Here is a 25,414-nt window from a genome sequence, read left to right as displayed (position 1 = left end):
ATGCACAACGTGGACGCATAGCTAGACGCACTCACCGACAAACCTGTAGAGGGCAGACTAAACAAAGCACGCGACATGCCATTGAGACCCATCATGCAGTGCGCAGCGAAAAATCCTCAGAGCAGGGCCTAACCTACAGAGGCTGCTCAACCTGCCAGGCTGCCCACGTCCCTCGACCTCCCACCGAGCAGGACAAACGTCGGAAAGGTATATTCAGCATGGAGACCCTGGGAAGGAGGAAGTCCTACAGCAAAAAAAAACCCCCCCTCCTTCTCTGTCTCTGTATTTTTAATTTTTTTAAAGTTACCTTAGCTCAGCCTTACCAGGCCGAGAACAGAAACGGTCTCGGCTGCAGGGGGCAGAGGGCATATGCCATCACCGCCATGCTCAGCTTCCTGCACCTGCTGCCTTTTAGCTGCTTAGTAGCTAAGTCCACGCTGGCTGAAAAAACAGCTACAAGACCAAGGCACTCATCTGAGGGACCACGGAAATCGCCTCAGGAATTCTCAACTGGGGGAAGACACCTTTTGGTATCATCGCAGGAGAGCAGGGCAAATTTATTTTCCTTATTTCTCCTTTTTAAAATTAAATCTGCTGGAGACGGAGAATACTGGCAGGCTATTGTCACTGCAGGGGTATAAATACTGTGACATCAGTTTGCTCCATTTCCATCTGCCAGTAGAGGAGCAAAACCCACTTGTTCTGGATTTATCTGACTGGATGCTAAGAAAGGTGATATTTTTAGCTAAAGATGTGGGAGGATTAGGTGTGCCTTGCCTATTATGGTACTATGTGCAATCCAAATTAAAGTGGTTCTGGATTGGTGTGGGGGGGGTGGGGGAGATAAAAGATGGATTGGAATGGAACAGTCTATGTTAAATGCTATGTTGCCAGAAGTTTTGGTATGGCTTCCAGAGAAGGCAAGAATATTACCTGAATTGGTTCACCCATTATAGCTTTAACATTAAATGCAAACCTTCCTCTCATAGCAAAGATCATGGAAAAATCAATTAATACACAATTATCTGATTACATCGAGGAGCACAATATTTTGTTCCCCTCCCAATATGGATTCTGAAAAGCAGACCACCTCATCCTGGGCCTTGATAAAGGACAATCTTTCTTACTGATACTCCTGGACCTCTTGGCAGCCTTTGACACCGACCACTCCATCCTCCTAAATCAACTGTCAAACATCGGAATTACAGGAACCGTATTTGCATGGTTCAAATCTTTCCTCTGCAACAGAGGCTACAAGGTGAGAATTCACAATAAAGGATCATCCCGCTATAACTCCTCAGTAGGAGTTCACCAGGGTTCTTCCTTATCACCCACGCTCTTTAATATTTACCTTCTCCCACTATGCCAATTACTAACCAAACTGAATCTAAAACACTTTCTATACGCGGACGATGTCCAGATCCTGATCCCCCTCAAAGAATCCATTGCTAAAACACTTGAACATTGGGAAAACTGCCTTCAAGAAATCAACTACCTCCTCGCTAGCCTAAACCTGATACTAAATACTTCTAAAACAGAACTCCTTCTCATCTCTCCGGAAAACAGTAACACCACCTCAAGTCTTCCAGCCAATCTACAAACCATCAAAACCAGAGACTTAGGAGTAATAATCGACAATCGTCTGAATTTTAGATCATTTATCAACCAAACAACCAAGGACTGTTTCCATAAACTTCAGGTACTGAAAAGAATAAAACCACTCTTTCACTTTCATGATTTCAGAACGATTCTCCAAGCAATAATCTTCGCCAAATTAGACTACTGTAACTCTATCTTATTAGGTCTCCCCTCGTCTCACACCAAACCTCTTCAGGTGGTCCAAAATACTGCAGCCAGAATACTGACAAACACAAAGAGAAGAGACCACATATCCCCCCCATCCTAAAAAATTTACACTGGCTCCCAGTTCATTTCAGAATCATTCATAAGTCCATCACCACTATCTACAAAGCCATCCATCACCACGCTCCTCTACACCTACATATCCCACTCAGACTACATACCTCTTCCAGACCTATTCGAGAAGCTTACAGAGGATCACTACAGGTACCATATACCAAAAACACTCATCATCTTACTCTAAGAGATCGGGCATTCTCAACAGCAGGACCTGCGATATGGAATTCCATCCCTCCTGATCTCCGACAAGAACCTTGTCTTCCAACATTCAGAAAAAGACTTAAGACTTGGTTATTCACTCAAGCCTATCCAGACCCCGACTAAACCACAATTGCAACTAACCTCAGTCTTTCTCCCCAGAACTTTGTAAATAACTGCTCATCCTTACATTAATTCCTATAGCCTTTCTCTCCTCTCCATGTTGTGATTTACCCTTGTTTATTGTAACTTTTTCGTTTCTTGTCACTTGTTACAGTTCATATTCTTCTTACACACCCTGTTAATTGTAAACCGGCATGACATGATTGTATCATGAATGCCGGTATATAAAAACTCTAAATAAATAAATAAATAAATAAATAAATTAAGAATTTGGGATAAATGGAAAGCGTATTTAATGGGAGATAAGCAGTATTTTCATAGAACATCTCTCTATTATAATAAAGGATTCCCTCCAGGCTGTGAATCAGTTTCATCAAAATGCTGGAAAGAGAGGGGATGTAGTCAACTAGAACAATTTTGGGATGGTAAACAGGTATTGAATTTCAAGGTAATCAGGCATATTTTGGGGTTATTACCTACAGATTATTATTTCTATTATCAGGTGAGCCATTTTTAGTCCTGGGGGAGTTCTTCACTACTGCGGAGCACAGAATTTGCACAGAATTCCCCTCCTGTGCAGAATTGCCAAATTTTGTGCATAAAATGGCAGAGGAGACCCCGGCATGCCGCAAACAGAGCACGCACCGTTCGTGGCAAAGAGGAAGGCCTTGCCACATCGTGAACGCAGCGCGTACCGCTCACGGCAAAGTGGAAGGCTCTGGCGTGCCATAAACGGAGCACACACCATTCACGGCGAAGGCCCCTGCGTGCTGTGTTTCGCTCACGGCGAAAAGGAAGGCCCCGGTGAGAGTGAATGTGAGTAGAGAGATGTGCGTGAGGGGAGGGGGTGAGTGAGCAGGGGGATGAGCAGGAGCATGTGAGAAGACCAGGGAGGGTAAGCAGGGGGGTGTGAGAGAGAGCAGGGGGATACTTGAGTGTGGGTGCCAGAGAGAGGGAGCCTATATGAGGAGATTGGGAAAGTGTGTGTATGTGTGTGAGAGATTGGGAACTGGTGTGTATGATAAAGGGATCGTGTGTATGTGAGGGTGCTAGCCTGTGTGAAGGGATTGTTTATGTGTGAGACAGAGCCTGTGTGAAAGGGTGCATGAGAGAGAGATATAGGTAGCCTGTGTGAGGGTGTATGCGTGAGAGAAAAAGGGAGCTTGTGTGGGTGTGTATGGAAGAGAAGGACTCTGTATGAGGGGATGTGTGTGTGCGAGAGAGTGAGGGAGCCTGTTGAGGGTGTGTGTATGTGCACTAAAGGGAGGGAGCATATGTAAGAGAGAAGGACAGAGGAAGCCTGTGTGAGGGGCAGTATTAAGAACGGGGTCAAACTCTGGGACTGGCGATGGAGTGGAAGGGGTTGAGCCTAGATGTGAAGGGGAGAAATACTGGCAGGTGGAGGAGTTGGGGCCTGAGAGAGCAAAGTGGCCAGGGGAGTAGGGAGAGTGAGTGGAAGGGACATTCTTACAGTGAATTTCTAGGGAAGTTCTGCTCAAAATATTTAAAATTCTGCATCTTTAAATAAATAATTTTTTCTGTATTAATTTAAAATGTAATTACTTAAGGACAGTCATGTAAATTGTGTTACTTTGACCAATATAAAATTTGCTGAATTTTAAGTTTTTGTGTGCAGAATTCCCCCAGCAGTACATTTTATAAGACAAAGGAAAGTAACTGAGGCTTTGAGGAAGGAGAACTCCTTGTTTGAAGGTTACTGTGATAAGGTACAATGGGTAACTAAAGACATTTCTAAAATATATGGGCTTTTAAATATTTTTTTTTATTTATTTATTTGTATTTTTCTATACCGGCATTCACGGAGTTCGTATCATGTCGGTTTACATAAAACAAGGGGTGAGAAATACATTATAACGTAAATAACTAATAACATAAGAGTATACATTAAAAAGTAAAACAAGTGCATGGAAGAAAAAGTTACAATAAAACGGGGGTCATTCTAACTGGGATTAGAGTTAGAGGAAAGATAAAAAGTTTAACGAGAAGTAAAACATTGTAATGATTGGTAGATAGAGACTGTTTCAGTTTAATAGGAAATGTTCAGTAATGCTGCATTTGATGGTAGTGAATCTTTAAGGGTCCGGAAATGCTTTCATGAACAGCCATGTTTTCAGTCTTTTCCTGAAGGTTGGAAGACATGGTTCCTGTCTTAGTTCTAGGGGGATGGAGTTCCACAGTGGGGGACCTGCTGTGGAGAAGGCCCGATCTCTCAATGTTATATGTTGGGTGGTATTGTTGTGTGGTACCTGTAGATATTCTCTATATGCTTCTCTGATGGGTCTGTTGGAGGAGTGTTTTTTAAGAGCTATTTGTAGATGGAGTGGAGCCAGTCCATGGATATTCTTGTAGATTGTGGTGAGGGATTTATGAATTATTCTGTAGTGGATTGGTAACCAGTGTAGGTCTTTAAGGACTGGTGTAATGTGATCTCTTCTTCTTTTGTTTGTTAGAATTCTTGCTGCGATGTTCTGTATCATTTGGAGCAGTTTAGTATGTGATGATGGGATGCCTAGTAGGATCGAGTTGCAGTAATCAATTTTCGCAAATATTATTGCTTGGAGCACTGTTCTATAATCATGGAAGTGAAATAGGGGTTTTATTCTTTTTAATACGTGCAGTTTGTGGAAGCAGTCTTTGGTTGTTTGGTTGATAAACGATTTCAAATTTAGCCTGTTGTCTATGGAGACTCCTAAATCTCTTACTTTTGAGGTTTGCAAGTTGGCTGGCGGGTTTGTAGTGATTTTGCAATTATCTGGAGAGATTAGAATGAATTCACTTTTTGATTGGTTTAGGATTAGATTTAAGCTGGATAAGAGCTCGTTAATTTCTTGAAAGCAATTTTCCCAAAGTTCTAGTGCTTTAGTGATGGATTCTTTGATAGGGATCACAATCTGGACGTCGTCGGCAAATATGAAGTGTTTTAGGTTCAATTTGTTTAGCAGTTGGCAAAGCGGGAGAAGGTATAAGTTGAAGAGTGTTGGTGAGAGAGAGGAACCCTGAGGAACTCCTTGTGATGATGGGTATCTGGAGGATTCTTTGTTGTGAATTTTAACTTTGAAACCTCTGTTTTCTAGGAATGTTTTGAACCATGTTAGTGCTGATCCTGCAATACCGATGTTCGCTAGTTGATTTAGTAATATGGCATGGTTCACAGTATCGAACGCTGCCGATAGATCCAATAAGATCAGTAGGAAGGCCTGTCCTTTATCGAGGCCCAAAATAATGTAGTCAGTCAGTGAGATGAGAAGGGATTCGGTGCTTGAGGCTTTTCTAAAACCGAATTGAGTGGGGAAGAGAATTTTGTGTTCTTCTATGTAATCTGCTAGTTGTGTGTTAACTAGTTTCTCCATCACCTTGGCAATGAAAGGCAGATTTAAGATTGGACGGAAGTTGTTAGGATCTATGGGGTCCAAGTTAGGCTTCTTAAGTAGCGGTTTGATGGATGCTATTTTGAGGTCGTCTGGGTAGAAACCCTGGATGAATGAGCAGTTTATAATGTCTGCTAGGGTTTTGGTTATGGTGTCCGGGATTAGCAGTAGTAATTTAGACGGAATCTGGTCTAGTGGATGCGATGAGGGTTTCATTTCTTAAGAAGTGTTTGGATCTCTGAGGAGGAGGTGAGTTCAAGAGAATGGAGGGAGATGTCTTTATTATGAAGAATGTAATTGCTGGTTGGTGTGCCGGTATTATGCTTTATTTGTGTTAGTAGGTTCGTGATTTTATTACTGAAGAAGAGTGCCAGCTCATCAGCTTTTGTTTGAGCTTGGTTAGGTGGTATGTCAGGAGGGTTTGCCTGAGTTAGATTGGAGACAAATGTGAATAGCGCTTTGGAATCGAATATCATGTTATGAATCTTGTTTGCATAGAAGTCCCTTTTTGTTTTTAAAGTGGAGCTCTTGTATGATTGGAGGGCGAGTTTGTATGTAGAGAGTGTGGAGGGGGAAGGGGCTTTACGCCATTTACTTTCTTTTTGACGCAGGTCGAGTTTGAGGTTTTTAAGTTCATTTGTAAACTATGGCTGCCTTTTTGACGCACCTTGTTTGACTTTTTTTGTTATCCACGGACATAGTTTGTTTGCCACGGTTTCTGTTATGGAGGACCAGGAGTTAACGGCTGCATTGGGTGATGTGAAGTCCATGTGTGAAAGTTCCGTGATTAGATGATTGCTGAGTTCATCAGAGGCGCATACTTTTCTGTAGAGAAATGAGTGTTGTGGGGCGTGATTATTGTTCATTTGGGTCATTGAGAAGGTGGTGGAGATTAAAGAGTAGTCTGACCAGGGAACTTTTTTGTAAGTGGGATGTACTGAATGTGTTATACCTGAGTTCACAAAGATAAGGTCCAGTGTGTGACCTGCCTTGTGGGTAGGTTCATTGATTATTTGTTTGAATCCCATTGCAGACATGGCTGTAAGAATGGTTTCGCAGCTGGTTGAGAGTGTGGGGTTATCAACGTGCAAGTTGAAATCTCCTAGGATTATCGTTGGGAAGTCTGGTTTTAGATAAGATGCTAGGATTTCTAGGAAGGGTGATGGGTCAGTTTCTAGAGTGAACTTAAACAGATCCCTTCTCATATCACGGCATGGGAAAAGGACCTGGATAAGTCATTAGGGGATAAAGCGTGGAAGCAGTGTTTTTTAGGTACAAAGAAAAGTTTGATTTCGGCACTAATTGTTCATAACATCTATAAAGTTCTGTCAGGTTACATACATTTTACCCTAACTTGGGAGATATGTGTTGGAGGGAATGTCGTATGACAGGCACTTTTATACATCTGTGGTGGGAAGTCTGAAAACAGTACTTTTAGGGGATGACATTTTACATCTGATTAAAGAAACATTAGGAAAAATGATTCCCAAGGACCCATCGTCCTTTCTTCTAAATATACCTATGGTAGAAAAGGATTCTACGAAAGTATTTTTATCACAAGTAGCCATGGTGGCTAGGGGGGGGGGGGGGGAAATAGCTTATCCCTGGAAGAAGTCGGAGGCACCTACCAGACAAAGAATAATCCCACAGTTTGGATAATGTGAATTACATGAGTAAACTTACTGCAAACAAAAGAAAACAATGAGTTAAGAGTGAGCCACTGTGGCGACAGTTTGTGGACTGGAAAACTAACGCCATGGAAGGGAGAAGTGGGAGTCTGGTGAGGGGGACAGGAGTAAACCACAGAAAGCAGATTAATCTGTGTTTTATAGAGTGGTTATCGGGAAGGGAAAGGAAGGTGTTTGATGATTTGTGAGGGGAATTCTTCTGGGGTGGGTTAGGGGTAGGGGATAGCTGCAGATAATGGAAAAGAAGGGAAGTGTGATGGAAGTATTTTGACTACCTTATTTTTCGCTCCATAAGATGCACTTTTCCCTCCCCAAAAGTGGGGGGAAAATGTCTGTGCGTCTTATGGAGCGAATATAAAAAAACCCTAAAAAACTAACCTCAACCCCCCACCCTCCTGGCCCCCCTAAGACCTGCCAAAAGTCCCTAGTGGTCCAGCGGGGGTCCAGGAGCAATCTCCTGCACTTGGGCCGTCGGCTGCCAGTAATCAAAATGGCACCGATAGCCTTTGCCCTTTCTATGTCACAGGGGCTAAGGGCAAAGGGCCGTCGGCGCCATTTTGATTACTGGCAGCCGACGGCCCAAGTGCAGGAGATTGCTCCCGGACCCCCGCTGGACCACCAGGGTCTTCTGGCAGGTCTTGGGGGGGGGGGGGGTCAGGAGGGTGGAGGGGTTGTAGTTAATTAAATTTAAAGAGTTAGGATGGGGGTTTTTTTTGAGGGGGGAGGGAATTCCCACAGAAAGAGGATAAAAATGTTTTCTGATCTGGGGAGTGGACCGAAATGGCCCTCTCCAGACCAGAAAACGAAATGGGGACAAAAAAAAATGTTATGCACTCCCCTAATTTGCTCCATAAGACGCACAGACACCCAGGAACAGAGCCAGTTTAGCACACCATTTTTTTTTTTTAAATTTTCCCCCTCTGAATCCTAGGTGTGTCTTACGGAGCGAAAAATTCGGTACATTGTTGAGAATGATTGCACTATTACAATTTTTCTGTTTCTATGAGCCTGTTATACTATTGTTTGTGATCGGTTTATATGTTCAATCAAAATTTTCAATCCGAGAAAAAAAAAAAAGCAAATGTAATTCCATCCAGTACTATTACGGGGCAAACTGATAAGGGGGGGAACTTTCTGATCATAGAATCTCTGTCTTAAAGAGGATTTAACTTCAATTTATTTGATTTCATTCATCCTGAGATCTGATCTAAATGGATATTTAGTTTGGTCACCTCCTCATAGGACCTTTTGCTCAACAGCAGGCACAACTGGATGTCATCTGCATAAATTATATGAGAACAAACCCCTACGCACATGCTGTGAATCCAGTTCTTCAATGCATAGCACAGAAGTCTCTTTTGTTTCCATCACAAAGAATTATCAAGTGCAAGCTGTATTGGGGGTCATGTGCTGCAGCTCTTCTGGCTATGAAGGCAGAACTGCTTCACTATTCTGACTTCCTATCTATAATGCACATAGATCCACAGAAAATGATCCTGGGCAGGCAAACAAGCAAAACCTTTCAGTCCTAAGACTCAAAACCCCAGATAAGGGCTGATTTATGCACTGCAATCTCTGAACAAGTTTAATATATCTGCAAAAAAAAAAAAAAGGTGGACTGAACACTTTTTCACTCTGATTTTTGAGGAAGAATAAAATTAGATCAGAAATGGCAATGCAAAATAACCTCTCCACCCCAAATAGCCAAACCTAGGCCACACATTTTTAGACCATAATCCTCAAGATCCAAAAACTCTCATCTTCAGGTACCCCCTTCCATGTCTGCTGATCAAGTATAACTCTGCTGGTCCTGTCTCCTCTGGCAACACTTGAACATTACAGCAAAACTACGTAGGAGAGAGTCATAATTTCATATCAATACAAAACAAATGCAGTAAAATACCACCGATTTTGCCATTTTCAAGGGGTGTATGTAAAAGAGTTAGGAAGATGCTCTGAACCATGATACAAAGTGAGTGCAGTACTATTCTCCCAAAATAGAGCTAACTGGAATCCCCCCAAGGTAGAGAATACACTTTAGTGTACACTGGCACTGTACTGCACCCCCAACAGAATAAGCAAATGTACTGCACACCTCAGACAGGAGGGGGGAAGTGGGCAGAGGGTTGTGCACTACTGTACCCTGACACTGCTGTCCCACGTGGATGTTGATACAGTCTAAGCGCATGTGGATTTTGTCTTCCATGTCCTGCCGCTGTTCGTCATTGTAAAATATTAACCGACCGTCCGACCAGAGATCAAACCAGGTCTTCTTCCAGCGCCGCAGAATGGTGCCTGAGGGCAGAGAGCACATGGGCATTCAAGCACGTAAAATGCAGGAATTCCATTTTTAAAAAACGGGGAGAAAAGCGAGAGGACAAGCTATGCCCCCTTTCACTTCATGTGACATAACCCAAGCGTTAGCGGATCAATTTTCATAGACGGCTTAATAACTCTTGATTTCTGTATACATGCCACTGACTGTGTACTTCTGGAGTCTAGAGTGTGACTACAGTGTGAAAAGCAGCCTGTAACTAAAGACCTAGCAGCAGGAAGAGCTCAACAAACTACAAACTCCATTGCCTTCAATGCAGCAATGCTGACAGGATCTGCAGCTGCCACAAACACAAAGTTTAACGAGCTGCTAACACCAAAGTTATCTAATATTGCTTCTTACCCAAACCCGGATGGTAAGTGCGTCAAAAAAAAGACACTGGTGGGTGAGTAGAGGAACAGACTGTACTGCATTCGCTGCATGGCTGTAGCAATCACCCGAGTCATGTGTTAAATCTGTTTCATTGCACATTCAGGCACTACTTATTACTAACGACTTGTATATCGAGGGGGGGGGGGGGGGGGAAGAGAGAGAGAGAGAGAGATGCCTGGACCTGCTATTCCTAAAGGCCCCACAGCAATACATCCCCATTGGTACAACAATCATATGACTCACTTTGTCGTAACAGCCATCCGCTCTTCACATAAGCCATCTCAGCAGCCTAGAGAGGAAAAACAGGTTGTTAGGAGCATGGGACTGTATCACCAGACTACACAGTTGGCACCACATCCATGGACATTCAGGCAAGCAAAAATAAATGCCATTTCAGTGGCTTATGCACCAAGAACAATGACAGCACCAGACGATTTCTCATTGGTAACACAATGTACTTAACTGGTAGCAACAGATGCAAAAGTTACTCCTGGGGCAGCAATCACACCCACACCTCAAGGCTTTGAATTGGATGCGTGCCACTTTTATGTGTGCACACTTTTATCACACCAGCTATGAACAGAACAGTGAGTCACTCACTCCACAGAGAACACGGAGAATCAGGTGAGCTGAGAAATGCAAAACAAGGTTACAGACGATTCCTGCACTCCTAATTCTGTGTGTCCACCCACCATAAACGTACCCCTCTTAGCAGGGTGTGTCTGTGTTGGTGTGGAGGGAGGCAGACTCTCCTCACCTTTACACGACCCCTTCTGCTGCTGCAGCTACACCCTGTCCCGAGGCTGGCACTAGGAAGGGAGCCTTATGATGCAGAACTGCTGACATTCCCTCTTGCCCAGCTAGAGGGAATGTCAGCTTCCCCATATTCAGCAGATTAGAAGGTGGGTTAATATAGCCCTCGCTTTCTTCTCTCTCTTACAGAGCTATCGGATGTTGGCATGCATAGGAGTGGAAGGAAAAAACCCTGTATAGCTCTGCTGTGGGTGGAAATTACAGCAGGTTTGCTTACCATAGACTGTGTTTCCTGTAGATAGCAGGATGAATTAGCCATGATCTGTGGGCAAAGTCATCTGGGGACATAGAATGGACTCGTCTCTCCTTAACTGGGTGGGTGGGCATCTCATAGCCAATTCATCTTGCTATCTATGGAAAACACCATTTTCAGTAATCAAACTTGCTTTTTCCACCAATAAGGATTGTTCTGATAATGGCTCTACTCGTGAGACCATGTGCTCTGGGATTGGAATGATCCCATGTCAGCATCCCCCCACTTTCGAGGAAGTGTCTGTTGCTTGCGAGATTTGATGATAAAACTGTTCCCTGTCCTGAATCACATGGGGAAATTTTTACCGCTAGAGTAACTCTATTCTTGGAAACCTGGGTTGTGGTGGATAATGACTGGGTCTGCTGATCCTGATGAGAGCGGAAACCTCAAGGAAGATAACTGATATAAAGACGGGTCAATGGAACTACGTTCATTGGCCACCATCATATGTCCTGACACAATGAGAATTGCACTGGCTGTCATGCGGTGAGAAATTAGTAGTTTGTGTATGAGCAATATCAAGGAGTACTCTCGATCTGTCATCAGAAACGTTTTTTCCTAGACTCTATCCATGTTTAAAATGGATTTCATTTTCTGAACAGGTATTAGGATTTGACTTCTCTAAATTGTCCAGAAAAGTCCAAATGTTATAGAAGACAGGCTGTCTTGTATAGAGAAAGCAACATATATTCTCAAGAGCTCAATGCAATAAACCAGTTGTCCAAGTGCAGGAAAGAATCTCCTGGCTATGGAGGTATGAAGCTACCACTGTAAAACATTAGTTAAAGATTCTCAGAGCTGCCAATAATGTCAAATTATTACACAGGAACAACAGCAGAGGGGCACTGGCAAACTAATTGGAGTGTGTATCAAAGAGGTTTGTTAGTATTAATTTACCTGTGAAGTTGAAGATATATTGCAGGTAGAGAGTTTAGTACCCTCTATCTTGAGGGAGTATTGAGAGGAGAAGAAGATTTGGCTGGCGGCTGACGAGGATTGGTAAGAATTACTTGCTGGGTAATGTTGGGGCTTAAAAGTTTGAGGAGAGGTGAAATTGTGGGAAAACTAACTTCAAGTGTATGTGTGTATTGATTAAAAGTCACAAAAGGAAAGTAATTTATTTATTTATCGATGTTTGGAGCAGGCCTTCACAAGGTTTACAGAAATAACTGATTACATAAGACAGAGCAAAACTGATTACATAATAACAAAAAACTTGGGAGGGATATAGAATGGAGAGGAAGCCTTCACAGAGGTGTGCATAAATAACATTTGTTTACATAAAGCAGAACAAAATGATTTCTTTTTTGTTGAAAAAGAAACAAAAATTTTCAACAAAAATTTGTCAAAAAAACAAACAAACATTAAAAGAAACAAAAATGTCTTTTAATGTATATGCTTGCATGTGCCTGATTAAAATAAAAAGACAACCAGAGAGGTAGGTAGTTTATTTTTTTAGTGTCTTTCTTTCCCTACCACCCATTCCTAAGCTCATTCTTTGATTTACAAACTCGTACCCCATATAAGAGTACGAGTCATTTTCACATCAAAAATCAATCTGGGATTGATCTAGAATAAGGGAGTGACCTAGCCCTTATCAATTAGGTTAATTGTCCCTATGCAGGTCATAACCAAATTAACATTAAATACATCATATAAATTTAAAGGATTCTGATTTACAAATCCCCACTCCAATAGCAACATAAATTAAACTAGGAACTCAACAATATGAAAATGCAGACAGTGGTCCAGCAGCAGGATGGGAGCCTTCCAGTCTTTTGCACAGAGTGCCACATGTATGATTATCTACCATTTGGTGAGAGGTTGTATATGTGCAAAGAGCTCTTGTCTCTCAGAGAAAAAGCCTGATCTCTGGAGGCTAGAGTGGCAGATCTGGAGGAGCTGAGGCAGACAGAGAAGTATATAGAGGAGACCTTCTGGGATATAGTAGCCAAGTCCCAACTCCAGTTCAGCAGTCCCTGTGCTGCTTTGGAGTAACAAGTGCACCTGGTCAGACAGCATTACTCTGGTGTAGCAAGGATCAGCTGTCCAGGTGATGCATCAACCTCTTGCACCAAGGATGAATCTACAAAGTCTAGTACACCCAGGAGGAAAGGGTTAGGTCAGCCGCCATTAGCTGGCGATTCGATTATTAGGAATCTAGACAACTGTGTGGCTGGTGGATGTGAGGATCGCTTGATAACTTGCCTGCCTGGTGTGAAGGTGGCAGACATAGTGCATCACCTGGATAAGATTTTGCACATTGCTGGGGAGAGGCCGGCTGTTGTCATCCATGTGGGCATCAACACATAGGAAGATGTGGGAGGGAGGTTCTGGAAGCACAATGTAGGCTCTTAGGAAGAAAGGTGAAACCCAGAACCTCCAGGGTAGCATTCTCTGAAATGCTCCCTGTTCCACATGCAGGCTAAGATCAATGCATGAACGAGATGATGGTGCAGGGAACAGGGCTTTAGTTTTATTAGGAACTAGATATCATTTTGTAGAAGAGGGGGCCTATTCTGAAGGGATGGGCTTAATCTTAACCACAGTGAAACCAGGATGCTGGTGCTAAACTTCAAAAAGGAGATAAAGCAGCTTTTAAACTAGAATATGGGGGGGGGGGGGGGGGGAAAGCTGACAGTTGTTAAGCAGCACATTGTTTGGAGAGTAGTGTCTTCAGATACTAAAAAAATAGAGGAATTAGGGCACCCCAATAGAGAAGTTCCAATAAAAGCAATAGTAGCCTACATATAGAACCACCTGAGTTAAAAGATTCTAAAATATCCCTGTCAAGCGATAAGCAGATTGTTAATACCATCAAAAACATACTTTGAAATGTCAGAAGCCTAAAAAATAAGATGGTAGAGTTAGAATGTATAGTATTAAATGAAGAGCTAGACATAATTGGCATCTCAGAGACCTCATGGAAGGAGGATAACCAATGGGACACTGCTATACCAGGACACAATGATCACAATGATAGGGTGGTTCAACCAGGTTGGGGGGGGGGGGGGGGCTTTATGTTAGAGATGGCATAGAGTCCAACAGGATAAAGATCCTGCAGGAGATTAAATGCACAGAAGAATTCTTATGCATGGCAATTCCATGTGTGACGGGGAAGACTAAAACGGTGAAGGTATATCAACGTCCACCTGGCCAAAACGAACAGATGGCCAATGAAATGCTAACATGGTTTAAGGAAGCACAGTAATAATGGGATATTTAAATTACCAAAAGTACATGCTAGAGCAAACTGCACTTTAAGGAAATATCACATCATACGAGAAGTGCAGGGAAATTGTCAATCCTGACAGAAGACTCCAATCGGATCTCAAAAGTGCAATAAGTTTTTATTGATTCATTAGGCAGCTCCACTGGTTTAAATCACAGGTAACTTTACGGCGTCCCCCGACACGGTCCCGTGTTTCGCTTACGGCTGCATCGGGAGGGCTCGCCAGCAGGAATTCACATATGAAGTACTAAAATTAAATAATTAAGAGGTCAGGATGCTATATAGGACTTACAGCCGAACAACAATACAAACAATTTAAACACCACTCTTACCTGACAGCTGGTGTGTTCAATTTTGACAGGGAGCGCACTTGCTCTGAACGCTGTCAGGTATTTAAAGAATGGCAAATGGCGCCAAAAACTACAGGTGAACCAATGACGCGGAGCTGATAGCCCCGTTCATTGGTTCCCATTCCTGTAGCTCGTCATAGCAGCATTGAATGTGACCAAGCTTAACTGTGAGATCTAGGTGAAAAGGAACCATTCTATTTCCCGATTAAGTCCTTTCGGGGTAACTGAATCTAAAATAAAAATCCACCGCTGTTCAATGCGGCCAAGTTGTTCTGCATAACAGCCACCGCGAGCAGGTCGTGGAAACACCTCAATGACAATAAATTTAAGATCTGTGAGATTGTGAGATTTTTTTACCCAATGATCTACCAATGGTTCATTTTCTCTGGAATGCCTAATGTTCGAACAGTGCTCTATAATACGTGTCTTTACCATTCTCGTGGTTTTTCCAACATATATTAGTGGGCACGGGCAGGTAATCACATAAATAACCCCAGAGGTAGTACAATCGGAGTGTAAATGTAAATCAAAGATTCTCTTAGAGACCGGATGGGTAAACGATGTAGTGGGTGCTGTATGAGAGCATATCGTGCAATGACCGCACGGGTAATGTCCTGGTTGGAAAAACCACGAGAATGGTAAAGACACGTATTATAGAGCACTGTTCGAACATTAGGCATTCCAGAGAAAATGAACCATTGGTAGATCATTGGGTAAAAAAATCTCACAATCTCACAGATCTTAAATTTATTGTCATTGAGGTGTTTCCACGACCTGCTCGCGGTGGCTGTTATGCAGAACAACTTGGCCGCATTGAACAGCGGTGGATTTTTATTTAGATTCAGTTACCCCGAAAGGACTTAATCGGGAAATAGAATGGTTCCTTTTCACCTAGATCTCACAGTTAAGCTTGGTCACATTCAATGCTGCTATGACGAGCTACAGGAATGGGAACCAATGAACGGGGCTATCAGCTCCGCGTCATTGGTTCACCTGTAGTTTTTGGCGCCATTTGCCATTCTTTAAATACCTGACAGCGTTCAGAGCAAGTGCGCTCCCTGTCAAAATTGAACACACCAGCTGTCAGGTAAGAGTGGTGTTTAAATTGTTTGTATTGTTGTTCGGCTGTAAGTCCTATATAGCATCCTGACCTCTTAATTATTTAATTTTAGTACTTCATATGTGAATTCCTGCTGGCGAGCCCTCCCGATGCAGCCGTAAGCGAAACACGGGACCGTGTCGGGGGACGCCGTAAAGTTACCTGTGATTTAAACCAGTGGAGCTGCCTAATGAATCAATAAAAACTTATTGCACTTTTGAGATCCGATTGGAGTCTTCTGTCAGGATTGACAATTTCCCTGCACTTCTCGTATGATGTGATATTTAAATTACCAATATGATAAAGAAGCTAACCTTGCACATAAGCAGGTACATAAGAACACTGGTGCAAGTAGAACAATACAGTTCCATTCGATTAGTTGATAAACAGTATTTTATTGTGAATCTTCATGTAAGTCTTCATAATACATTCATTGTGGCAACTCCATTTGTGTAACAGAAGAATTTATTTCAGTCCCCCGACACGGTCCCGTGTTTCGCGGTGGCTGCATCGGGAGGGACAAGATGGTATTCAAATCTAAAATATAATATGAGTAATCAAGAAACGGAACATAAGGCTGCAATATATATCTTCAAAACATACTTCACATACCTGTATACAGGAACATCAGGAGCGCAATCGCCCGCTGATTTCAACCTGAATTTAAAGAACATAAAATGGCGCGAGAGAGAATTCTCGCGAGAGGCTGAAACTGACAGAGGAACACCTGTGATTGAACCAATACCTGAGGCGGAATAACTAATAAAATTGGTACCACTCTATATCTTTATTCAGACCATGAGGGGAGACTGAATTGAGGGTGAAAATCCAACGCTGCTCCCTCCGACCAAGCATGCTGGCGAAATCACCTCCCCGTGGGGAGGGAGAGACCACCTCCAATACCTGGAAGGAGAGATCAGCGATGGAATGTCCGGCATGTGTCCAATGGGCTACTAAGGGCTCGTCAATCCTAGATGATCTAATATTCGAACAATGTTCTATGATCCGTGTCTTAATCATCCGTGAGGTTTTCCCCACATAGACCAGCGGGCAGGGGCATTGAATAACGTAAATAACCCCTTTTGTGCAACAATCTGACAAAGAATAAAGGCTGAACACACGTCCTGACACAGGATGTTTAAAAACTGTCACGGACTCCGTATGGCTGCACATTATGCAACGACCACAGGGATTGTGCTGGCCACTAGAGCGAGGTAAGTTTAATGGGGGCACTAGTGAGGTATGCACAAGGAGGTCTCTCAAATTAGTGGCTCTCTTAAATGTGAAGCGTGGGGGACCATGCATTACGTCAGTTAGTGACAAGGCCAACCAGTGGCGTTTCATCATGTTAGCATGTTAGCAATGTTCCGTTTCTTGATTACTCATATTATATTTTAGATTTGAATACCATCTTGTCCCTCCCGATGCAGCCACCGCGAAACACGGGACCGTGTCGGGGGACTGAAATAAATTCTTCTGTTACACAAATGGAGTTGCCACAATGAATGTATTATGAAGACTTACATGAAGATTCACAATAAAATACTGTTTATCAACTAATCGAATGGAACTGTATTGTTCTACTTGCACCAGTGTTCTTATATATTTAAATTACCCCAATATTGACTGGGTAAATGTAACATCATGACATGCTAGGGAGGTAATGTTTCTAGATGAAATAAATGACTGCTACAAGGTTATTCCTCTCCCCAGCAGCAGAGGTAGTTTTTATTTAGAGCTCTTCCCCCCTTTTATCCCCCCCCCCCCCCCCACCATGGGGTATCTCATTTGGTAAGGAACATATGCCTAAGGGTGCTGTGCAAGGAGAAAATCTTTGGTGGTTTCCTAATACCTCATCAGATAGGATCCCTTTCGGCCGGGTCTTCCGCGCGAGTAAGTTTACATCCCTAGGATGGCTACTACACTGGAAATGAGGGCTGCAAGCACTTCTTACTGGAATATGATGGAGTCATTTTCATATGATAAAATCTCTCCTCTTGAGAATCCTCCAGGGAGCCACAGAGTGAATCTCCCTCAGACCATGATGCTTCCCTGGAGGCATGGGAGTTTGAATGCCCCCTAGACAGGGCTCTGGATTTTCCCTTAGCCTCGACTACTGCCCTTAAAAGGACATGTCATTCCTCAGAGCATCACAAGTACTAAGAAGTGGGTGAAGAGTGGGTGGCTCACGGGAACGATGGCTACTACCTGGTGATAATACTCTTATTCAATAAAACATACACACTGTTAATGCGACCCGACATTGCTCTAAGCTTCAGCGGCAATGAGGAAATGTGGAAAAAAGGATTTGCATTCACAAAAAAGCAGGGAGTAGCTTGCTTGTTATGGCAGTTGCTACCCCAAACCAAATAAGCTGATACTTCACTTTCAATGCATATCCAGCACAGCCCTCTGCTTCAACAGCAGGGGGGAATGAAGAAAGGTAGATCTATATTCAGGCAACAATCAACAAGGACTGAATTACATAGTCGGGATAAACAGATAAGCATGGGTGTAGCTTGCTTATTGCGATGGTTAATACCCCTAACTAATTAAGCTATTTCACTTAGATGCAGTTCAAACACTATTCTCTACATTAATGGTGGAGGTGGAAGGGAAATAGAATCAAAAGGTTACTAAGAGCCAAGAGAAACATAAGTATGTGAGAGAAAAAAAAAGTGCGAAAGCTTGCTGGGCAGACTGGATGGGCCGTTTGGTCTTCTTCTGCCGTCATTTCTATGTTAAGTGTAGGACTCTGCATGGCTAGGTAGGCTTTGTGCATTGCCATTATAAGGTCTGGAGCAAAGGTTCCCTGCCAGGAATCCTTATGAAACCGCCTGGGCCTTTAGAGGGTGTAAGCCTCTCCCAGATCCCATACTGAGGCTACCCCTAACATGCCTGGAAAGGGAGGGAAAAATAATGCACTTTCCCTGATGTTCCAGGGTGGTTTAGCACCTGCGGTAATTGTCATGGTGCAATCACTGATTCTGCTCTTGATTGCTCTTCCCTAGGTTGAAGGATGGAGCTACCTTCTTTCCCCTGTGCCTCCCTGCTTGGCTCTCCTTCACACACCAGGATGAAGGAGCCTGCAATGCTGGGGACCTGCTTAGCCCCACAAACAGAGCATTGTCTCCCTCTCTGCGTGTCTGCAATGCTGAAGAAACAGCAAGGAAAAGCAAACAAGGCACAGCAGCCGTGAGTTAAGCTTCCCCTCACCCACAAACATAATCAGCTGCTGCCTCCTCAGCTATGTGCATTCACAAACAGCACACAAAGCAAGCCCCAATGCTAACTTTTCTCCAAGGAAAGAAATACCACAGTCGCTACCCATCACCTCCGGGAGCCAGTGCTGGCTGCTAAGCAGACATGGCTTTCTCCAGTTTCTACTCTTCTAAGCCTTAGGCTTTTTTTGTGTGAGAAAGAGCAAGAAAGAGAGGAGCGAGGAAGAACCAGGGAGCAAGAGAGAGCAGTACTGCAGGCCTTGTTTTTAAAATGTTTTTCAATATAGGCACCACCTTCGCCTCTGCCTGCTATCACACCCTACTTGCTTGACTGCCTGCCTAGACATCTTTCCTCCCGGTCCCAGTCCCAGCCCAGGGGGGCTTCCCGCCCTACCGCTGTAGTCTTGCCCCTTCCAACATTATTATCAGTGTAACACCCCTATAAAACAGGCTCGTGGACACCACGATCCTCACTTGCCTCTGCCTGCTACCGCACCCTGCTTGCTGGATTGCCTGCCTGGCCCCTTCTATCTTGGGCCCACTGATTCTGCCTGGACATCTTTCCTCCCGGTCCCAGAGTTTCCTGCCTTACTGCTGTGGTTTCACCCCTTCTGACATCATCATGAGGGTGACAGCTCTATAAAACAGAGCCACCCATGCCAGAGGAACTCATGCCTTTGTAGCATGCACGAAGGAGCACAAACACAGGAGCCTGCCCCTTTGTTGATCCGTTCATGTGCGCTTCTGTGCCAACTCATTGATGACCTTGATTGACATGATAGCAATCTCTACCGTAACCAGTCATAGGCGATTCAGACAGCTTCTACCCAGGAGTCGTAGACTTGAAACATCAATGAGGTCAGCATTGATTCACATTTCCCTTATACCTCTTAAACTATAAACTGTCTCCACAGCACTTTCCATTTTATTAATAAAATGCTAGGTCATTATTGTAGAAATCTGTAATCATTTATGATCTTCTCTCTAAAAAGAAACCAGTCCGTCTTTGCATTACAGAATCCTGGACCACCACCGCTTACATTTTCTCTTCTGAACCAATGCTGCCCCCTCTAATTACAATTACTTTTCTCAACTGCCTCTATCACAGGCAAGTGGTGGCCTTGTCATCTTTTACAAGAAATTACTAGATTTTAAACTAATCATGACTAATGCTCCATCACCTTTTGAAGTATTATGTTTGTCCTGCAAAAGTTTAGACATATGCCTCATCAACTGTCTCCTGGTCTTCTGACTCATAATTCTTCACCTCTTATCAAATTTCTGACCACCACTCTTGCACATCCCTCTAAGACCTTTATTTTAGGTGACTAACCTGCGTGTGCTTAAGGTCCCTTCCATATGGTTCCATCCACATATGGAAATCATAACCACGTGTGGGTGGGAGCAAATTCTCTCTTCTCCTACCCACAGAGCCTGCTACATACTAGACTTAGCCTTCCTCAACCTCTCAGCTTTCTCTCTAGTCACCGACAGCCTAAATTCCAAATCTGTACTTTGGTCAGACCACTATCTAATCAACTTCACCATCTCTTCTGAAACCTCTCCCAGTGAACTTAGTCAAAATTCCATACCTAAACTTAAGAGCCCACATATTGACCTTTATAAAATGTAAAGATAGACTAACCGCAATCCTGGTTGCTCTTCCAGAAGACACACGCATGGCACAATGCAGTTCATGAAACTATTGATCAACTAGCTCCCCTAAAATAAGTTCTTCCTCACTGTAAATCCAAGGCTCCCTGCTACAATCACATTCTTACCATTCTGAAATGAATTCTATGGCGATCTGAATGCTAATGGAGAAAACACCATATCATGAGCAATACAATCTCAACCTCACAGAATATAGAAATACAGTAAACCTGGCAAAGAAACAACACTTTATCAAATGCATTAGAGTATCCAGCAACAACCCTAGATTTCTTTTCAATACCATTAAATAACTAACTAACCCTCCCTTGATGAGGCCTAGCTACCCTGAACCTTCTCCCAGTATTTCTATATGAGATTCATTCGCAAATTACTTTACTTCTAAAATAGTAACCCTGTCCGCCTCTTTCCCCCAGTACTCACTTCCTCCAGTCCCTCCCGCCCCCCCCTCTTTACACCACTGGGATAATTTCAAATACATATCCAGCACTGAAATCACACAAATCATTTCCAATCTCAACCCATCTAGCTGCCCCCTTAACCTATGCTTCGCTCCACTCCACTCCTGAAACTAGCACACAATTAAAGTGCCTCGTCAGTGATTAAACTGATTAACCTCTCACTGGAAACCATCTCCCAAAAGATCATCTGTTTGCCCTATTCTCAAAAAAATAAACACTGATAGCTCAGACTATTCAAACTAACACCCCATTTCCTCCCTTCCATTTTTATCTAAAATCATAGAAGCTACTGTACTTAAACAACTCACACTATCTGGAGAGTAACTCAATCCTAGATTAATATCAGTTTAGCTTCAGGCAACATCATAGTATGGAGACTTTACTACTCTCAAGCACGAACACCATTTAGTAAGGCTTTGATACTGACACATCCTACTTCTTAACATTACTAGAGCTTACTGCCGTGTTTGATATCAAACTATGATATATATTATTACACTGCCTTACTGGCTCTGTCTTCTCCTGTTTCAAACCATAATTTTTAAAACAGGTATCAACAAGCCCCAATTTTCAAAGGACATATCTACAGTTTCTCAAAGATCAGCACTATACTCAGTCCTTTTCAACATTTACCTAACCCCCCCTTTGCTCACTGTTCTCAACACTAAGTGTTTCATACCTACTCTACGCAAATGACATCCAATTTCTCTTTACTCTAAGGAGCTCCTTTGTGCCTCATGTCAATGTGCCTATCAACAATAAAAATTGGATCTCAAAACAAGCTTACTTTGAACCTTAACCAAAATGAAATAATTGTTCTTGGTTGTCTTTCATCACAATCACAAATTCCAACCATTTTTGATAATCATACAATCCATATCTCACAAAACACCCACAATCTGGGTGTAACACTCAATTCAACACTATTTCTAAAACCACAACTCAAAACAATACTTCAGACCACATATGCAAAACTTAGAATAGGACATCACATAAAAATCCTCCTAGATCAAAATATCTTTTGAATCATACTTCAAGCCTTGATCCTTACTGGAATTGATTACTGCAACTCACTATACATTGGTTTGCCACAGAACTCACTCAGATCCCTACAACTTATATAGAACTCAGCTGCTAAGCTGCTCACCAGTACACTTCATTATGAAGATATTACATCCATCTTGAAGCACTCCATTGGCTTCTAGTACAATGGTGTATAACAAACAAATTTTTGTCAGTAGTTCACACTCTCCTTCACATCACTAACCCTTGGATAAGTTCAACCCTACACTTCTATAAACCCACTATTCTATATACCCACTAGGAACTTCAGATCATCAAACTAATATCTTCATGATATTCCAGCAGCAAAACATACCAGACTAGCATTCACATGTGAGCGAGCCTTTTCAGTTGCTGGGCCAACCGTTTGGAATTCAATCCCATTAGAAATCTATTTTATCTCAAGTCACGAAGGCTTGAAAAATAGACCTATTTACTCAAGCTTTCCAAGCACTCTTGCAGAGAACACTAATGTTTATCATGGACCATATCTTGATTTATTGTTGTTTGTGGTATTTTATGAATGTTATTCTGTAACCCGCCCTGAACCTTGGAAGGCATGGGATAGAAGTAATTTTAAATAAAATAAATATCAGGCTCCTATTGATCAAGGAACCATTCTCAGGAGGCTCTACAGACTCCTAAGGGTACTGGGATAACCTTCCAAGAGCTTGACCAAGACAGGCCCTCTGAGAATGCTCCCACTGTGAAAATCAACTCCTAGAGGCTGTTGCCCCAGGAGCAACAAAGACTCAACCAAGCTGGGGCCACATCCTGACGTAGGGAGTTTAACATCTTCTTTATATGTCCGCAGTTGCCGAACACTGAATTGGACAAAGACCACTCCCCTTTTATAGCCCAGAGTGAGGTCATAAAAGAGGTGTGTCCTCTATCTCAGTCAGCTGTGGAGGAGGGAAATCCCATATATAAGGAAACTATCATTCGTAATGTAAAACAATGTCTGAATGTAAAGCACTTAGATGAAGTTAAACTGTAATTTACTTAACCACATTTACTACAACAAAAAAAGGAAAGTTTACAAAATACATGCATTGAGATTGAGTTAACAAACAATTAAAAAACAAAGGAGCACTTTTCTTTTTTCAATAGAGTTCCTGGTTGTGACATGAGAAGTTAAACTGGAGTACAGATAGCTACAAACAAGCTGAATAATAATAATTTAAAAAGTACAAAATTCAACATTTTTGGTACTGCGATTATGAAATCCAAGAAATTCACATGCAGAATATGCAAACAAACATTAATTTGCCTTTAGAGGCTACAAAAAAGGAACTGAGAAAAATGCTCCAATTAGAGCAAAAATGGTCAATATATTTCATCCTCGGTTGTTTTAAGCTCTTTAAAAGATTCAGACTAGGGAAATGTCCATGATATTTGTTGAAGGCATAGTGTAAGCTCTGAAAAGAAAGGAACTAGGAAAAAGTGAAAATCATGTGTTACCATATGGACGTTACATTTGTACATCGGAAGAACTACTGAACAAATTTTATTCACTTCCACCAAATACTGCATACAGAGAAAAGGTTTTAGTGCATAAGAAATTATGTAGCTCCTATGACTGCATGCTGTGTATAAAGGCAGCCAACTAATCTAGGAGCTGCAAATTAAAGCTGTAGTACACATGACAGTAAAGTCCTCATCGAAAATTAAGGAAATATAAAAAAAAATCCCACCATCAACTATAGCTGATTAGAAATTCCTACCTGAGCTGATTAGAAAAATCTCATTTGAAACATTACAAGCATGCTTTTGACTTTGTTTAATGATTATAAAACCGGAAGTGAGTTATCAAATGTTCACACATCATATTTTTTTTACTTACATTTTCATATGAATAACTCTTTTTAAACGGCTGTGTATTAATGAGCACGTAGTGTGTAGAATCTTGCTGCAACAACATGGCAGAAAATGTTACATCGTCTTGCTTGTAATGTTTAAGACATTAATAAAGGACTCATTTTTATTGAGAAAAAGTTTTCCATGCTGTAAACAAACAATTTATGTAGAATGCATTGGTTGAAAAATGTATCAATGTAAGCAATTTCAAAAATATTTCACTCGAATTGTTTTATATCTGCAAAATGATGCGGCAGATAACTATTCATTTGCTTTCTCATATTGCACTTCACAGGGAATTGCTCTGAGGCCGTGAAATATATTTGGTGGACGTGAATAAAACTTTTCAGTTTTTCCGATGTACAGATGTAACGTCCATATAACACCACATATGGTTTTCACTTTTTCCTAGTTCCTTTCTTTTCAGAGCTTAAACTATACCTTTAACAAATATCACAGGCATTTTCCCCAGTCTGAAACTATAAAGTGCTTAAGTGGCCAAGGATCAAACTTATTCACTGTTTTTGTTCTAATCAGAGCATTTTTCTCACTAGTAATTTATATATTTATGTTAAAAATCTTTTATATGTGAGAAACCAAAAGGGCCAAATGGAATATTAGATAGTAAATTGAAAAGATTAACAGACAGGCAGTACTAATGGGTTTTTTCCCCTTTTTGAGGAGGAAGTTTAATTCTTCTGCTTTGGCAAAGTTTGTTACACCACAGTTTCCCCAGAGGGTCAGATGGAAGGGCATTAACCTCCCTGTACTCAACAACTTTTCAATCTCAGCCAAAAGGCCAAGCAAGGACCATCCTCTGCTCACAGCTCAAAACACCGTGCTTGATTCCACGCTGATCTCAGCCAGAAGGGGGAGAAGCAGTGTTTAAGATGGAAAGCGTAGCAGGCGCTCTGTGGACACAACCACCACAAAGATCCAGGGAAGGCACCAAGACCCGGTCAATAGACATTAGCCGTGAATTACATTTATGTGACTGCTGTTTAAGTCCTTTTCAATACGTAGAAATAAAAGCCACATGCAACTTGCGTGTTGACCTTTCTTGTGACAGATCTGCTTTAAGAAAATAAACTCCAGAACCAGGGTATGTTTACTATATCCTGCAGCCATCATATGCCTTCTCTACTTCAGTATTCAGCATACAGCATACTTCAGTATACAGCAACAGGATAATTTCCAAAGCATACAGCATTGTAATCTAAGCTCCATAGTCATGCTCCTCATGGATTCTTCATGTTTGTGGGCCTAGAGCTGGCTCTAAGGGCTCTTTACCGTCTGTCTGTCTGTACACCATTTTAAAAACTGACCATACTGACGTATCCTGCTTCAGAACAGTTAGCACCCTACATGCT

At 42.2% G+C, this 25,414-nt stretch overlaps 1 protein-coding gene across 2 annotated transcripts in view; it reads right to left on the bottom strand.

Moving 5' to 3' along the window:
* PLEKHB2 (pleckstrin homology domain containing B2) overlaps positions 1-25,414 on the bottom strand; it is a 97,877-nt gene that overhangs the window by 53,917 nt on the left and 18,546 nt on the right. For both annotated transcript variants that reach the window (XM_029616914.1, XM_029616913.1), the window contains exons 2-3: positions 10,269-10,314; positions 9,461-9,613 (exon numbers count right to left, since the gene is read on the bottom strand). In XM_029616914.1, the coding sequence (XP_029472774.1) occupies positions 9,461-9,613; positions 10,269-10,305 (190 nt within the window). In that variant the 5' untranslated portion in view covers positions 10,306-10,314. The remainder of the gene's footprint in view (positions 1-9,460; positions 9,614-10,268; positions 10,315-25,414) is intronic.

Source organism: Rhinatrema bivittatum, chromosome 9 (genome assembly GCF_901001135.1).
Source record: "Rhinatrema bivittatum chromosome 9, aRhiBiv1.1, whole genome shotgun sequence".
In the NCBI taxonomy this organism is placed as follows: domain Eukaryota; kingdom Metazoa; phylum Chordata; class Amphibia; order Gymnophiona; family Rhinatrematidae; genus Rhinatrema; species Rhinatrema bivittatum.
Note: the sequence above shows the minus strand (reverse complement) of the source record. Positions and strands in the feature narration are given on the sequence as shown.